Raw genomic sequence first — 17,904 nt, 5'->3', positions numbered from 1 at the left:
TAGTTGAGAGAAGAAGTGAAGGTAGGGAGACAGAAGCGAGTGCAGTGGGTTGATGAACAAATAATAAAAATACAGAAACGGAAATATCAAGTGGTAACTTGGCTTTCAAGAAAATTATATGAGAAGAGCAGAGAAATGGGAATTATATGAGAAGAGGAGAAAAGCTAGACTTGGGAACACAGGTACAAGGGCCAATGTATTGGGGGATGGAAGAGTCTTGGGTCTATGCTCACTCTGTTAATCCTCACAAGTCTATGAGTGAAGTATGATTTCTATCTGCATTTTATTTATTTATTTAGAGTTATTTATTTATTATTTTGAGCTCTGTCACCCAGGTTGGAGTGCAGTGGTGCAGCGTCCACCTCCCTGGTTCAAGCAATTCTCCTGCCTCTGCCTCCCGAGTAGCTGGGATAACAGGCACTCACCACCACGCCTGGCTAATTTTTGTATTTTTAGTAGAGACAGGGTTTCACCACGTTGCCCCGGCTGGTCTCAAACTCCTGACCTCAAGTGATCCGCCCACCTCAGCCTCCCAAAGTGCTGGGATTACAGGCGTGAGCCACTGCGCCTGGCCCCCTGAATTATTTTCAAGGAAATCTCAGCTATCCCACCACTTTACAGTAAGTATTTCAGTATGTATATCTAAAAGATAGACTCTTATTTCTAGTGTTTTCCTCATGATCTTTAAAATCTCTACTACATCTATAGTAATGTTGTTTTATTTTTAATATGGTTTATGCCTTCTCTTATTTCCTTTTTAAACTTTAAATTTTGATGTCAGGTCAAACTTACAGAAATGTTGCAACAATAGTACAAAGAATTCCTGAATACCCTTTGCTCAGATTCACCAGTTTTAAAAAATCTTGTCCCACTTGCTTTATCATTTGCCTTCTCGCTCTGTCTCTCCATCTGTATGTGTCTGTATATATATTTTTTCAGAACCGTTTTTAAATTGGAGCTATTGTTCTCCTTGACCTATATTTCAGTGTGTATTTTCTAACAAAGACATTCTTTTACACACCACAGTACAATCAGAAAATTTAGCCTTGATGTTACTACTCTACTCCAATCTTGACAACTGTTTCAATACCATCCTTTATAGTTACTTTTTTCACAGTCCAGGATCACACATTAAATTGTCTCCTGAATCAGGAAGAGTTCCCCAGACTTTGCCTTTCGTGACATTGGCATTTTTGACGCATATAGGCCAGTTGTTTTGTTGAATGTCCCTCAATTTGGGTTTGTCTGATGCTTCCCCATGAACAGACTCAGGTTATGCATTTTTGGAGGACTACCACAGAAATTATACTTGTTCTCAGAGCAGCATAGCAGGAGGTAAGTAGCATCATTTTTTTCCCATTATTGTTGATGCTCTTTCATTATCCATTTACAGTGGTGTCTTGCCATTGTAAAATTACTACTTTCCACTTTGTAATTAACAATTTGTGGCTTAGTTTGGGGGTATGTAAGTATCCTATTCCTCATCGAGCCTTCACCCACTACTTTTAGCACCCATTGATGACTCTTGCCCAAATCAGTTATTACTACGATTACATGTGTGAGCCACCGTGCCTTGTCTCTATCTGCATTTTAAAGATGAGATCATGGAAGTGGAGAGAGGCTTAATAAATCAAGCAAGCTTACATGGAATTTGAACCCGGGCCACCAAAATCTAGAGTCTGCAAGCTTATGTTTGTAATAGTTTCTAGGCAATATAATGGGAAAGACAAGTAGGTAAAAAAAGACAGAAGACTGATGTGGAGAACCTGAGACCAAATGCCAAATATCTGCGGCGGCATCAGTCTGCATTGTTGTGGTTTTCTTTAGCGGGTCATCTTCCCCAGATATGAGTGGGGTGAATTCTAGGCATGGGGAGGTAAAATGAGAGAAGTGGGGAAGCTGAGGTCAGTGGTATCAAGAGGTAATGGACGGCCGGGCGCGGTGGCTCACGTCTGTAATCCCAGCACTTTGGGAGGCCGAGGTGGGTGGATCACCTGAGGTCAGGAGTTTGAGACCAGCCTGGCCAACATGGTGAAACCCTGCCTCGACTAAAAATACAAAATTAGCCGAGCGTGGTGGCACATGCCTGTAATCTCAGCTACTCGGGAGGCTGAGGGAGGAGAATGGCTTGAACCTGGGAGGTGGAGGTTGCAGTGAGCTGAGATGGCACCATTGCACTGCAGCCTCGGCACCAAGAGTGAGACGCCGTCTCAAAAAAAAAAAAAAAAAAAAAAAAAAAAAAAAAAAACCGTAGAAATCACACTAGCTTATCAGCAATAAGAATGGAGAGGATGGATCCAAAAGGCAGAGTGGTAGATTTTGTGGAACTTAGCAAGTGGATGTGGAAATCCAAGTAGACCAATTGTAACCCTACTGACAACTTAGTTTGGGACTCACATTTGGGTAGCCACCAGATTGGGTAGACATGTCCAGAAGAAGTGTTGAGACTTAGCATGAAGCTGCAGTGAGTGGAGGATAATCATGTGGAACACACAGGTGGCACCTGTAAGCAGATCGTGGTGATAGGGAAGAATAATCCAAGATGGCAAAGACCAGAACCAGATGACACTTACGTTAGGGGTAGGGAGAAGAGTCAGAAAAGGAGTGGTCTTGAAGGGGTGGTACAGAAACAGGAACTAAGGAAAGAGGGTTTCCCGGAAGGCATCAAAGGAAAAAAAGAATAAAGTTGTGACTGTTTTAAGTTTTGCATCAATCTTTCTAGGAAGTGGCCTATAAACTGTAGGGTGCATTTCCAAGTTCCATGCAATGGTGTGTCCCTAGTTATTGAATGCTCCAAAGACCACAGTAAAGGCTGCCTGAAGTTTTTCTCTCCTACCCTGCCTCTTTGCTAAGCAACATATGTTTTCTTTAAAGCTTTTCTTCCCCCCGCATCCCCAGCACACTGGCTAGCTGCCCTAAGCTGTTTGGGCACATGGAATAGGTTGAAGCACTTAATAACAATTCTTCTAAGGGACGTCCAGAAAGAATGCTGTATTTAAGGATAATGCCAAAATTCCAGCTCTTTGATCTGGAACTTTCAGAAACTGCTTATCTTTTGTGCTTGCTCTCTAACCAGGAACATATGAGAACAGGGTCCAAAGAATTATTGCTTCCTGGTAATACTAAATCAATACTAAATATAGAACATAAGCCTATTGGGCTTAAGGATCAGGAACGTTTGAAAATAAGCCTTTGTGTTAAATTGTCTGGCTAGCCTCTGAAATAAAAATAACAGCAGTCTCCATGATTGCTACAGTTCTAAGTTACAAATCTTTTTCAATAAAATTGTTGTCTGGCTAATGTTATAAATACTAATTAGTGCCAAATGTGATTTTAAGAATTAGAAAAAACTAATTTTCATGTAGCATTAATTCATCCTTCACTACATTCAATTTATTCTTTATTTTAAAACTTCCATGCTGACTGACCAGCATAATTCAGTACCCATGTTATTTTTACCAATTTATTTTCAGACATGCAGGTAACTGTTGCTTGAAATTGCTAAATGACAAAAGTAATAGCTCATTTTTGGCAAATGAGCTGAAAGCATTTTGACAATTTTCCTGATTAGGCTTAGATTTTATTCACAAAAGGACAAAACAACTACTTGAAGTGAAAACTTCAGATGATTTCATCTTGTTTCATGTAACTGACCACTTGTTAGGCACAGTCATAATTTTGGGAATAAGAACCATCATATGACAGATAAAGGTCATAGGAGTTCTTCAACAAAACAGTACACAGCCCCTTCAGGTGTCCTGAACTGAGCTACATATGACTCTGGACACCGGGCAGGTCCATCAGGAAACAATAGACAGTGATGAGCAATCTGTTACTTTTCAGAAAGCAGGAAGGGAAGTGATTCACCAGCTACTGCTGTTAATACATACGAAATAAACCTTTCAATTTAGCCTTTTCACAAATGAAATGTAGTGCCCCATTTCCCAATGATGATTCATATGTCACTTTCAGATATAGTCTATATGGGTTTTACAATACAATCAAACCCCATACAATTTTCTGGAGTGTGTGTGTTTTTTTTTAAAGGCACCACACTTAAAAGCACTCTTCTGGAATGGAGAAGCGGGCAAGCTTAATCCCTGGAATGGATGGGTAATTTTTTTTTTTTTTTTTGAGGTAGAGTCTTGCTCTGTTGCCCAGGCTGGAATGCCGTGGAGCCAACACGGCTCACTGCAACTTTGACTTCCCAGGCTTAAGCGATCCTCCCACCTCAGCCTCCTGAACAGCTGGGACTATAAGCACATGCCGCCATGCATGGCTATTTTTTCTTTCTTTTTTTTTTGTAGAGATGGGGTTCTCACTATGTTGCCCAGGCTGGTCTTGAACTCCTGGGCAATCCTCTCGCCTCAGCCTCCCAAAGTGCTGGGATTACAGATGTGAGTCAAAAATGGCTGGCTGGCAATTTTTATCAAAACTTTAAATGTACATACCCTTGACTTAGCAGTTCTACTTCTGGAAGTTTATCCTAAGAAATTACTTGCATAAAGGATATATGTAAGGCTGGAGAGAACAATTCCAGTTCATCCATACACTGAAATACCAAGGAGCTACTAAAAAAAAAAAAAAAAAAATTGAGAAATCTAAATGTACTGACACCTCATAATGTTGTTCAAGTAAAAAAGACGAGGTGCAGAACTGTATGTATGATTCTATTTATGGTAAAAATATTCTATTTTTTATGCATGATTCTATTTATGTTATGCATGATTCTGTTTATGTAGAAAAGTGTTTATGTTATATATGTACAGAAGCATTTAGAAGAATATGTATCAAATACTTCTAGGGAGTAGACTTGTACAGAAGGGGGGGTTTCACATTTTGCTTTGTATACCTTTGTATTTTAATTTTGTAAAATGGCTACATAGCAATTTAAAAATTGAGATAAAATTCACATAAAATCCACTCTTGCCAGATGTGGTGGCTCACGACTGTAATCCCAGCACTTTGGGAGGCCGAGGCAGGTGGATCACTTGAGGTCGGGAGTTCGAGACCAGCCTGACCAACATGGAGAAACCCCCGTCTCTACTAAAAAAAATAGAAAATTTGGCGGGCATGTAATCTCAGCTGCCTGTAATCCCAGCTACCTGGGAGGCTGAGGTAGGAGAATCGCTTGAACCTGGGAGGCAGAGGTTGTGGTGAGCGGAGATCGGGCCATTGCACTCCAGCCTGGGCAACAAGAGCGAAACTCCATCTCAAAAAAAAAAAAAAAATTAAAAAAAAATCCACTCTTTTAAAGGGTATAATTTATGGTTTTTAGTATATTCACAAAGTCATGCAACCATCAACCAGTACCTAATTCCAGACATTTCACCACCCCCAAAAAGAAACAGTATACCCAATAAAAGTCATTTCTCATTCCCCCATGTTTGCAGTCCCTGGGAACCACTAATCTGTATTCCATCTCTATAGATTTGCCTCTCTGAACAATTCATATAAATGGAATCATACAATATGTGACCTCTGTGCCTGGCTTCGTAGCATAATGTTTTCAAGGCTCATACACACTGGCATATGTATCAGTAATTCATTCCTTTTTATGACCATATATTACTTTAATACAAAATCTGTAAACAGGTCTGATTTTTAAAATACTCAGAAACAACTTACCCTTCTGTACCAATTACTTTATAGAAACTCAACAACAACTCTAAATCCAGTCTCCATATAAAAGCGTAGTTTCTGTCTCCCAACTCCTAATACTGTCTTCAATATCTAGTCTCTCAGGTTCCATTTAAAAGGTTACCCCCTCAAACAGTACTCTTGTTTTCATTGGAATATTATCGTTTACACAGTAGAGCTAGCTAGCTCTTTGCCCAGCTACATTTTATTTTCCCTATCTCCCCACCACCAGCATAAAAACCCACTTATAGCCACTGAGAGGCATAGGCAAAGGTATAATTTGGATGTTTACGGATCTGCTGACTTTGACAAGGATGCAGGTCTGGTTGACTGACTTCAGTACACTGACCATATGTAGATCATGTCTGCTACCGTGTAACACTTTCTAAATGCCACCATTAACTTGTAGAGTAATTGGTTATTTTATAGTTTTCATCTTCTGAATAAAAATCACAAATGCATTTTTGCTTTACATCATATTTAATATTCAGTTACCTCATTATCTGAACAAGGCAGTATTATGTAACATTGGTTGATGTATAAAGCAGCATTTTGCCTACACAACTGAGGACTTAGTCTAATATATAAATATAAAAGGGATTGGGTTTTTCTCTTAAAAAGATAAACTAGCTATCTGCTGGCCATAGAATTTTCCTAAGAAATTCTTCTACCGGGTCCATCCTTTGGAGTAACCTTAGCAATTGCTGGTGACTGCAGCTGGAAAAAAAAAAAACACAAAAACCAGCTTAAATAGTTTCAATTAGCTAAAGAATAGCACACAACTCCCCATCTCCATATTTTTAGGGCAATTAAAATGAGACTTAATAATGGATTTTAAACACACACAGGCACATATGCGCCAGGCACTACTAGGTAACATTTGCAGTGAAGTACACCATCCTATGTTCCGGAGTTAATTAGAACATGCTATTTGATTTTTTCCCCCACTCTGCAGGTTAGGAATTGTGTGTATGGAATGAGCATATCCTACTAATTACAACTTTGATTTCTGCCCTGGATGTGACAAACCTCAATATATGAGCACTGTACTAGAAGCACACTGTCCATGGTAATGGGAGTACATTTAAAGATATAAGGTAAAATCCCTTTATAGGATATTAATCCTGCACCCATATTACCAATCTGATAAATTGTACTAGGAGTTTTGGTTTATTTTCAAAATAACCTTCTAACTAGGTTTCAGAGGATCTGATTTAAACCATGGGTATCTGAACCATGTAATAAAAAAACCAAGATGTAATGCAGTTCGATTGTACTTACAAGATTGCAGTTTCTCTCCATGATAAAACTTTTATATTGTGAAACTTTGAACTGAATTCAAATTCACACTTTTTTTCCTCCCATACTTGTTTAATGAAAAGTTATTAAGGCATTTTACTCTGAAATAAAGCAAGACTAAAAGGAACACAATACTATTGCTATTATCAAATAAGCTTCAGTATACGCTTTCACAAAAAAGACAAACAAATATGAAAGTCATAAGTCATTTATTGAATGAATAGTATATGCAAGAATACCAATAAAAGGAAACTAATACTACAAACTACAATTTTGAAAATAAAGCCAATATAACAGGAACAAAATATACATAACATGAGAGGAATGTTTGATTTTTGACCCATAATGCATTCCTTATCTTTACAATTAACCTAAATGTCTGTTAGAACAAAACTGTATACCTTGGTCTAACTTCAGCGCTTTTTTTAAAAAGCAACAACACTCTAGAACACTTTTTCTTTTTCTTTGAGATATTTGAGATTCACACATTTGTTCAAGTACACAGATTCTGATTCAATAGCAGATCTACAGATCTTGTTATCTCTTAATATCTTGAGTAGCATGTACTTCTGAGCAAGTACTATCTGAAATTCTAAAACTGCTGATCCTTGAAATAAAATTTACTTCAGTTGTGGGTTTTTAATAACTTGAGATGAAAGTAAAATTCACCCCCTGCCCCCCTCCCCCCAGGAACAAAGAGCTCTTATTAAAAGTATAGAAACTCAAGTCTATCTTTCTACTCTAAAGAACATTTCCTACTAACATTTCTGGTAAGGCAATAAATGCTCCAGAATAATCTTCAATATACGCTTGCAAAGATTACACTGTTTAATATCAATAACAAAAAAAACAAAACAAAAAAAGAAAGAAAAAAGACGCTTCAAAATTTCAGGCTAAAATATGCATAAAAGACAGTAACGGCAGTATTTTTTGAAATGATGTAAATGTTATATACTTATCAAATAATGTCATGCTTATTAAAACTACAGTTAAGGACTTAAGAGATGTACAGTAAATACACTGCTGAGGTCCATTTTTCTAAATATTAATACCACAATGTAATTACTACCCAGAAGATGATGATGCTACTTGGGAACATAAGTACTGTACAATTTTTACATTGTAAGGCACTTTTACTCAGCATGTGACGAAAACATGATTAGAGAATCAAAACATTGGAGGTTTACAACCAAACATCATTTTTCATGTGAATTCAATTTACATTTGAATTTTTAATGCAAGATTGTTTAGCCAATCACACCACAGTGAGAAAAACAGGTAGTCAGCCACTTATCTAGCCAACCAAAAGGTAAAGTGCTATTCTGGTTGCTAGTGGCAGAAAAAGGGCTGAAGAAACCCATACAAAGTCATACATTTTACTACATAACAAATTCATCAACTGACAGCTATAGTATTTGAACTCCTTTATATAATTATTGACTGGCCATGATTACCCCTGGCACCTTCCATTTTTCCCAAAAAAAAAAAAAATGATTACAGTAGTTGTCCAAAAATGAAGGAGCTCTGTTATCCCATGGGTAAGTCTATGGCACACAATGTAAAAAATGATCTAGACACAGTGATTTAAGGATTTTAAAATAATGATTTTCAAGCTGTTGTAAGGAAAGAAAGTACAGATCCTTTGGGAGAAGTCACATAGCTTGGTAAACAAACATCTAGATCTGTCCTTGCACTTCAAGTCATGAATTGTGAAAATCACGTACACACAAAAACCCAATGGCATAGTAAGAGCAAAAAGAGAAAACATATAGGGCAACCCACTACTAAAGCTAGTTTCCTTCTAAAAATAGTAAAAGATGGTTAAAATAAAAGCAAGCATTGAGTCCCTTGATTTAAGTAAATGTGTGAATACACACTTGACAAACGTGACCTTAAGGGACTCGCAGTTTTAAAAAAAAATCAGTCATTAAGCACAGTGTAATTTTCCACCTGTTACATTTTAAAAATGCTGCTCTATCAGCTGCACAATATCTCAATGTACAGTCAAGTTAACATGATTATTTCTTATTTAAAAATCTGCTTTATTGTGGTGGCTTAATAATTCAACTAGTCAAAATCCCTCCCCTTGGTATTGAGGTGCTATGGTAGTATCAGGCAGACCACAACTAAAGTTATTTGGTTTTGCCATAAAGAAATGCATAAATGTGCTTCAGCAGGTAAGTGGAAGAAAATATCACTACCTAGAAATGCCAGTGTGAAAATCCTTTCTAAAAAGCTGGGTTCTTAGGCTTTCAAAAACAATTCTGACAATCGATAAAACACCACCAAGCCCTACAAGAAGAAAAGTAGGGCACAAAAGCCTATTTTATAGATAACCAAAGCAATGACTGAAAACATTAAAATATTAAATAAAGTTTCTAAAATAGTGGTCACAAAAGTAAAAATAAATACTGTTTTATGCAAAGACTTTTTTTACTCCTACAGCACATGAGACCTCCTTACGTACTTTGCGCCAATATGTGAAGTGTTCCACACAACAGGGCACTTGAGAGGAACAGGTTTCGGACATGGTGTCTGAAGTCCTTAGCAAGCAGTAACCCTTTCTTTACATCTTAAAAACGTTTAATTTGCTGTTGCCAAATGTTAGTTTAAACTTGAAGGACTCAATCATTTTGCCAGAAGTCCTTTGCATAACATGGAAAGAGAGGAGGTGTGCTGTCAAGAGAATTTTGGCAAAAGCACTGGAGCTCATAGCTTATAATTACCAGTTGCCTGAGTCCATGCTGGTCAGTGAGAACAACTTTAACAGGAACCAAATGAAAAGCTTTAGCGTACTTCTTGGAAGAGATTTTTAGCATGTGCTGTCAAAGTCAAGAGAAAAAGAAGGTTCTCTTCATTTCTAGCCTCCATTGCTTGAGTATGAAAAAAAAATCCACAAATTACCATGTGCTGCCACCAGTGGCATGTTTGCATTGTAAAGGAAAATTTGCTTATGCTTTCCTTTGAGTATGGATCCACTAAACAAACTTAAATGCTCTAAACAGCAGAACTTTGTTCAGTCCAGAAATATAGCTTACTTCGTTTCGTCTGCTTTAACTGTTGACACTATACACAGGGTTAATAGTGTTTCAATTGCTTCCCGGAAACTGCAAACTATAGCTACGTAATATCAACATGTCAAACTCAGCCTTCTAGTGAAGGCTCATAAAACAAACAAGACATTTTTAGGCAGTTCAATGAAGGATCTAAGAGTTGGGCAGTAAAAAGTTACAAACCCTTTTTGATTTTAGAAAACAGTGAAAAAAGAATAGTAGTTATGGATGTCTTATTCATTCCCAGTTTTCTAACTCTGTCCCATGAACCTGTTTAAAAGATGATAAAAAAATGTAAAATACGATGCTTGAGGGGAACACAATCAATATAATGTTATTGAGGAGTGTGAATATCTTATTGATTTGACATTACAACTACACTTATTGATAAAGCAGATAGCTTGTTTTTATGGTTACAAAATCAGCTAGTTAAAAAAAAAAACAACTACTATGCAAGCCTACAAAATCCTCAGCATTTTAGTAACATGCTCTTAACTAAACATAATAGGATTAAAAAAATCTTACTGCATACCATTACTTCAACATGTATATATCAGTGTGTATTGTATCCTGACAACAGATCCCATATAATTAACTTTCATACCTAGTTTCCATTAAGTTGCTGCTGAGTTAGTTGTTGCTGATCAATTTCTACTTTTCCTCGGCTTTTACTCTCTCGTTCCTCATCTTCTTCATCTCTCTCATCATTTCCGCTATGATTTTTACAGTATAGTCTACAATGATGAAAGATAAAAAATCTCAAAATGCTTTGTCACTGTTGATGAACATTCCTGCCAACATTAGTGGATGAGGCTAGTGCCCATTTAAAACATGGGTTTCCTCATCCACACTTTAAAAAACACTCCCCAATTAGTTACAGACCCATTTTTATCTAACAGATAGGAAAACACACTATTATTGAGATAATAAAAGTTCATCTGAAACAAAATCTCTGGTTTAGGATGACAGTTATCATCAAGCAATTCCTCATTTTGCCCAATGAGATTAAAAGCAAAGTTTTGGCCAACTTAAAAATACCAACCTTCAGGTATATTGATAAAATAATCAAATTCTATAAATTTGTTTCATATATTTAATTTAAAATCACATTTCAGGAAATATATATTCTATCTATACTGCTGCCTTCTGCTCACATTTGATGAAACAATTTTACTCAAACTCTTCAAATGGTTTTTCATTATTAGCATCCTAGCCTTCACTGGAATACCTACATGAGCCATCCAACGGTTTTCCGGCACTGCATTTGGCTATGTCTCTTTTAATCTAGACTGGTCCCTCCAACTTCTTGTTTTTACACAACACTGACTTTTTAGGATGAGATCAGACCAGACAGTCTGTCAACTGTAGCAAATTCTGGACTTGTCTAATTGTGTTACTGTTTTATTTGGTTCTCTCTCGCCCTGTATTTCCTATACACTGGGAATAAGGTCTAAGGGCTTGGTTAGCTTCAGGTTCAGCTTTTCTTTTTCAGTCAAGACACTCTGTAGGTAATCCTGCATATTTCAGGAGGCATCTAATTTCAAAATGTCCTGCTACTGGGTGACACTATGTTTGATCATTTGGTTAAAGTAGTGGTGATGACCAGCTATCTCCATTGTAAAGGTAGGTTTTCCCCTTTAAATCTGGAAAGTTATCTCTGGAGTCCTAATTTGATATCATGCTTGGTTCTAACCTTTTATTTGGGTATACAGACTGTATGTTTAAAATTCATTAGGTTTTTAATAAAAATCGTAATATAGGTGATTTGGACAATCAAACAAGGGCAGGCTGATTTGAGCTCAGTTTTTTTTTTTTTTTTTTATTATACTTTAATTTCTAGGGTACATGTGCACAACGTGCAGGTTTGTTACATATGTATACATGTGCCATGTTGGTGTGCTGCACCCGTTAACTCATCATTTACATTAGGTATATCTCCTAATGCTATCCCTCCCCCCTCCCCCCATCCCATGACAGGCCCCGGTATGTGATGTTCCCCACCCTGTGTCCAAGTGTTCTCATTGTTCAATTCCCACCTATGAGTGGAAGGCGATTCCTCAGTTTTATGTCTATCATACATAAGATGACAATGGAAGAATGCTTAGAACATGTTCACTGGATGCCCTCTTGTGGTCAGCAATAGATAAAAGAAATCATCTAGGAATTCACATGTTACAAATAGATTATCTAAACTAGGTCTAATATTCAAGTAGAATAAAAGGCAGGGGTGGGGTTCAGGACACAGTGGACAACAGTAACAACTGACTTTAATCCAGTTTTGTTCATTACTTCTCTTTTTAGTCTTAAAACATTTTCAATAACTTTCAAAAAGCTGGAGAGAATTTGTACACTTCAAATACCACACATTGGGAACTACCTCTTTTTAAATTTTTAAATCATGAGGTTAAACATCAAGAGTGAGATTCCTACACAATGGCACCTACGAAGAATCTTCCCATAAAATATAACCTGAATCTAATTAAACTTCTGAACCAACTTCTAGTTTACAAGAAATAGGAGAGAGGGATAGAAACACAAGTTAAATGGCATCATGAAATGGCAGAGACAAATCTAGAATGTGGGACTTAGGACAATTTATCAAAGCTCTTCAATAAGTAAAGGGACAAGTGTGTCCGTATTTAGACTTAAGAGACATATCAAATGCAATGGATGGACCTTGCGTGTATCCAGATTTGAACAAATTAAGTCTAAAATGAGATTTTTCTATACAACTGGGCAAATGTGAAAATAGATTGGGTATAAGATGATGCTAAGAAATAATTGTTAATTTTACAAAGTGTGATAATGGAATAGTAATTATATAATGACAAGAGATCTGGGATTTTGCTTTATATATATACTTCAGGAAAACAAACAATATACTTCAGGAAAATAAACAATAGATAAAGCAACTGTGGCAACGACTTGCTAACTGCTGATATGAGGACTTGTTATACTATTCTGTTTTTGTTTACATTTGAAAATCATCTTTTTAATAGAAAGTTTCCTCTAACAGGACAAGTGCTTTGTTGTTGGAGCAACTTTTAATCATTTTACGGGATTATTTTTTACTTGCAGAATATTTCCCATAGGCCCTTATGTGGCCTTCACTAGTCTAGGTGCTAAGGTCACAGGTGTCAACTGGTCAAACAAGGTCTCTGCTGTTACAGAACTCCATTTTTTATGGTGGGAGGCTGACATTTTTAAAAAATCCATATTGAAATAGTTAAAAATACAATAAAGACAATAAGACAGGATAAACATAAATAACAATTATTATCTATCCCTCCCTCGTCTTTTGAATAGGAATACAGTCAGGACCCAGAAAGGGCTGGTAAGGAAGAAAAGCCATAGTTAGGAGACAGGGAAGCCACTTCATTCAGAAATATTCCTCCCTGCATTTCCTCTTATTTATCCCTTCTTCTCTCCCCAAACTACCCACCTATGGGCTCTCATTTGAACTCAATGGTCTCTATCTGGAATCCACATTACAAATGGATTGCAGAAACACATCTCAATGGGAGAAAAGAAAAAGAGCAATTCAAATCATTATGGATCCAAGTACAAATATTTTTGTTTTGAGATGGTCACTGAAATATGGTTGTTTAATAGCTAAAAAGCAAAAACAACCTAGATGTCTGAAAAAGGAACCAATAGAATAAACTGATATACCTATATGATGGAATAGTATGCAATCATTAAAACAGATGTAGGCTTGGCACAATGGCTCATGCTGTAATCCCAGCATTTTGGGAGGCCGGGGCGGGTGGATCGCTTGAGCCCAGGAGTTTGAGACCAGACTGGGCAACATGGTGAAATCTCGTCTGTACAAAAAAAATTAGCCGGGTATAATGGGGTGCCCCTGAGGTCCCAGCTACTTGGGAGGCTGAGGTGAGAGGATCACACGAGCCTGGGAGGTTGAGGCTGCAATGGGTTGTGATCGCACCATTGCACTCCAGTCTAGGCAACAGAGTGAGACTGTCTCAAAACAAACAAACAAACAAAAAACAAGATGTAAAATTGTTTAATGTCACACAAAAATGTCTCAGATCTAGTAAGTGGAAAAGAGATTATAAAATGGCCTAGATAAGAAAATCTTTTTTTTTTAAAGAAAGCAAACAAATAAAAGAATGGCTACCCCACAGGCAGAGCAGCAGAAAATCTTGTTTTTATAAATACACACACATAATCACATAAATGTCTAAGAGAAAACATTCCAAAAGATTTAAAATTATTACCTCTGCGTGGTAGAATTAAAGTTGACATTAATTATTTTTTCTCATCTATATTTCCATTTTTCTTCCAAAATGAAAATGGAAATATTTTCCATTTAGAACTATTATAATAAAATCATCGAAAAGTTACATTTTTAAATACAATAATTCTCCATACAATCTGATTTTGGATATTTAAAATCAGCCTGTTATTTTAAAATGTTAATGGCTACTTTAATAATAATATACTTCTCATGAAGACATTCAAACACCACAGAATCCTATCATGGAGAATATAAACTTGCCTCTTCTCCTCCATCCTTATGCAACTAATGAGAAGTAATATAACCATTAAGCTTGTTGAATATGTTTCTAGAGATTTTTCTACATATACAAAAACATACACACACATATGTGGAAGGAGACCTACACACACATATGTGGAAGGAGACCTACACACACATATGTGGAAGGAGACCTACACACACATATGTGGAAGGAGACCTTAAGGAGGGGTGAGCAGGATGGTGATGTGGGTCTTTGATGACACTGAAAAATTGCCTACCACATCTGTATTGCTTTCTTCTGCATGTCTTTTAGGTGAGAAAGCAACCCTCTATCCTGTTAAGCTCCTATTATTTTTTCTGTTATATAAGGTAAACACAACCATTAAAAGTGAAAATTATATCACATTTAGCCTTCTAAATAAAACTGCCAAAACATTTGGATTTGATCAAAATTATACTAAATTTATACGTTTGGTGAGAATAGATGTCTTTTGATGCTGAGTTTTCTATCAAGGAACATAATATATTTCACCACTCATTTCAGTCCTTTGTAAAATATAATTTTTGGCCAGGCATGGTGGCTCACAGCTGTAATCCCAGCTCTTTGGGAGGCTCAGTGGGTGGATCACTTGTGTCCAGGAGTTTGAGACCAGCCTGGACAACATGGCGAAATCTTGTCTCTACAAAAAATAGCAAAAATTAGCCAGGCATGGTCATGTGTGCCTGTAGTCCCAGCTACTTGGGAGGCTGAGGTGGGAAGATCACCTGAGCCCAGGAGGTCGAGGCTGCAGTGAGACGTGATCATGCCACTGCACTCCAGCCTGGGTGACAGAGTGAGACCCTGTCTCCCCACCCACACCCCAAAACAAAGCTTTGTGTGTGTGTGTTTTTTTTTAAATGGAAAAAATTCATCTTTAGTGTATGTGTGTTTGGCGGCGTATGGCAGGCGGTTTTCCTTTATATTTTCTAACTAGTTATTACTGGAATTGTTTTTTAAAAGTCATCTCATATTCAGCAATCTTACTGAGCTCTTACTAATTTTAATAAATTCAAAGTTGATTCCTTTGAATTTTCTTGGTAGACAATGATATAAATAACAAATATTGATCATTTCATTATACACTTTTATTTCTTTTCTTTCTTTTTTTTTTTTGAGACGGAGTTTCGCTCTGTTGCCCAAGCTGGAGTGCAGTGGGGCGATCTCAAAGCTGGTCTCAAACTCCTGACCTCGTGATCTGCCAGCCTCGGCCTCCCAAAGTGTTGGGATTATAGGCGTGAGCCACTGCACCCGGCCTTCTTTTATTTTTTAAATTGAGACAAGTTCTCACTATGTTGCCCAGGCTGGTCTCCACCTCCAGGGCTCAGGCAATCCTCCAATCTGGGCCTCCTGTATAGCTGGGGCTACAGGCGTGTGCCACTTTGCCTGGCTAATTTTTAAATGTTGTGTAGAGATGGGGTCTCATTATGTTGCCCAGGTTGGTCTCGAATTCCTGGCCTCAAGCAATCCTCTTGCTTTGGCCTGCCAAAGTGTGGGATTATAGACGTGAGCCACTGCACTAGGCCTCTTTCTTTTTGTCTTGCATCAGCTTAACCCTCTAGAAGAATGTTAAAAGTCATGCTAGTAGTTGGCATCCTTGTCTTCTTCCTAATCTGAATTAAAGTATAGTCTAATGGTTCTCAATTAGAGATGAACATAAGAATCACCTGGGGAGTCATAAAAGTGCATGGTTTGGGCCCCAACCCAGACCTACTAAATTTAAATCTCTACAGGTAGGGCTCAGGCTTCACCATTTCAAAAGAGGGCCTTATCCACCCCACAGTGATTCTGAGGCTCACTCCTGGTTAAGAACCATTGCTCCTTTACTTTAACGATAAATAAGTTATTTGCTGTTGTTTTTCTCATAAACACCTATTAAGATTCCTAGCTTACCAAGAGCACTCGCTACTTTAAAATTCAGAAATTGATGTTGAATGTTATCAAATGTCTTTTCACCATCTACAAGGAAGGTGATAAGATTATTTACTCTACTAATTCTAATATATTAATATATTTCTTAATTTTTAACAGTCTTTTTTCTTTCTATTTTTAAAATTATACAGAGACGAGAGTCTCGCTTTGTTGCCCACACTGATCTGGAACTCCTGGCCTCAAGCAATCCTCCCACCTAAGCCTCCCAAAGTGTTGAGATTCTAAGTGTGAGCCACTGTGCCCAGCCTCAACAGTCTTTCAAGTCTTAGAATACAGAGCTGGATTTGATTTACTAACATTTTATTTAGAATTTTTGTATATTTATAAAAGTGAGATTGTGGCTGGGCATGGCTCATGCCTGTAATCCTAGCACTTTGGGAGACTGAGGCAGGGAGATCGCTTGAGCCCAGGAGTTTGAGACCAGTCTGGGCAACATAACAAAACCCCTCCTCCTCAAAAAACAAAACAAAAAAAATTAGCTGGGCACGATGGCATGCACCTATAGTCCCAGCTACTCGGGAGGCTGAGGTGGGAGGATCACGTGAGGGCAGAAGGTCAAGGCTGCAGTGAGTCATGATCACACTACTGCACTCCAGCCTGGACAACAGAGTCAGATCCTGTCTCAAAGCAAAAAAAAGGGAGAATGGCCTACAGTTTTTTTGTTTTTCTTTTAACGTATCTTTGTTAGGTTTGGTACCACAGTTATGTAAGCTTTACAGAATGAACCAATAAGTTTTCCATCTCTTGCTATGTGCTGGATCTCTTAAATAACATTGGGATTATTTGTTCCTTAAAGGCTTTATAGAACTCACTTGAAAACATTTGTGCCTTTATTATTAAACAGAATTTGGCAAATTTTATTATACAGCATAGCGCCTTATGTAGGCACCCAAATGACTTGGTGACTGCTTGTGTACATTGTCTTTTACACAGAATACTAGACCCGGAAGTCATTGGTTTATTGCATTCTAGGCATGTGAGAGTAAGGAAGTGCTTTACAACTCTGGACGGCAAATAAAAACTTCGAGAGTCCCTACCAACTTATACTCCAGTCGATTAAACAAATGGAACCATTATAGATATACATTAACACCACCTAGCCCAAGGCAGCACAGGTTAAGTGGAAGACCCATAAAAAAGAGGGTGACCCCCAATCCCAAATCTTCAAACTTTACTTTTTCACCATCTTCTCAAGACAATCTTTTGCCTTCTGTCTACTGTATCCTATTCTAAGCTACCAATAATTCTCACCTGGACCACCAGCACTAGCCTAACACATCTCCCCATTTCCACCTCTGCTTCTGTCTCACTCGGGGCTCTTGCATATGCTGTTCTCTCTGCCCAGAATACCTCCCCCCACCAAGGCTCACCTTTGTCCTTAATATCTCAGCTTAAAGCTGAGCACTATTTCCTTCAGAACATTCTTAAATACTCCCCACTAC

At 37.6% G+C, this 17,904-nt stretch overlaps 1 protein-coding gene and 1 long non-coding RNA gene across 11 annotated transcripts in view; one reads left to right on the top strand and one right to left on the bottom strand.

Annotated features, from left to right (window-relative positions):
- Positions 1-993: 993 nt before the first annotated feature.
- Positions 994-17,904, top strand: part of LOC129475480 (uncharacterized) — a 69,359-nt gene continuing 52,448 nt past the window's right edge. The window contains exon 1 of the long non-coding RNA XR_008654802.2: positions 994-1,335. This is a non-coding gene — a long non-coding RNA (uncharacterized lncRNA). The remainder of the gene's footprint in view (positions 1,336-17,904) is intronic.
- PHF6 (PHD finger protein 6) overlaps positions 6,102-17,904 on the bottom strand; it is a 57,067-nt gene continuing 45,264 nt past the window's right edge. For 6 of the 10 annotated variants that reach the window (XM_055267551.2, XM_063635028.1, XM_055267549.2 and 3 more), the window contains 2 exons: positions 10,597-10,726; positions 7,132-10,262 (listed from right to left, as the gene is read on the bottom strand). In XM_055267551.2, coding sequence (XP_055123526.1) covers positions 10,597-10,726 — 130 coding nt within the window. In that variant the 3' untranslated portion in view covers positions 7,132-10,262. Of the gene's footprint in view, positions 6,358-7,131; positions 10,263-10,596; positions 10,727-17,904 lie in introns of those variants that run through there. The other 4 variants (XM_063635029.1, XM_063635026.1, XM_055267550.2 and 1 more) reach the window with 1 other exon arrangement.

The sequence above is a fragment of the Symphalangus syndactylus genome, chromosome X (assembly GCF_028878055.3).
Source record: "Symphalangus syndactylus isolate Jambi chromosome X, NHGRI_mSymSyn1-v2.1_pri, whole genome shotgun sequence".
Classification (NCBI taxonomy): domain Eukaryota; kingdom Metazoa; phylum Chordata; class Mammalia; order Primates; family Hylobatidae; genus Symphalangus; species Symphalangus syndactylus.
Note: the sequence above shows the minus strand (reverse complement) of the source record. Positions and strands in the feature narration are given on the sequence as shown.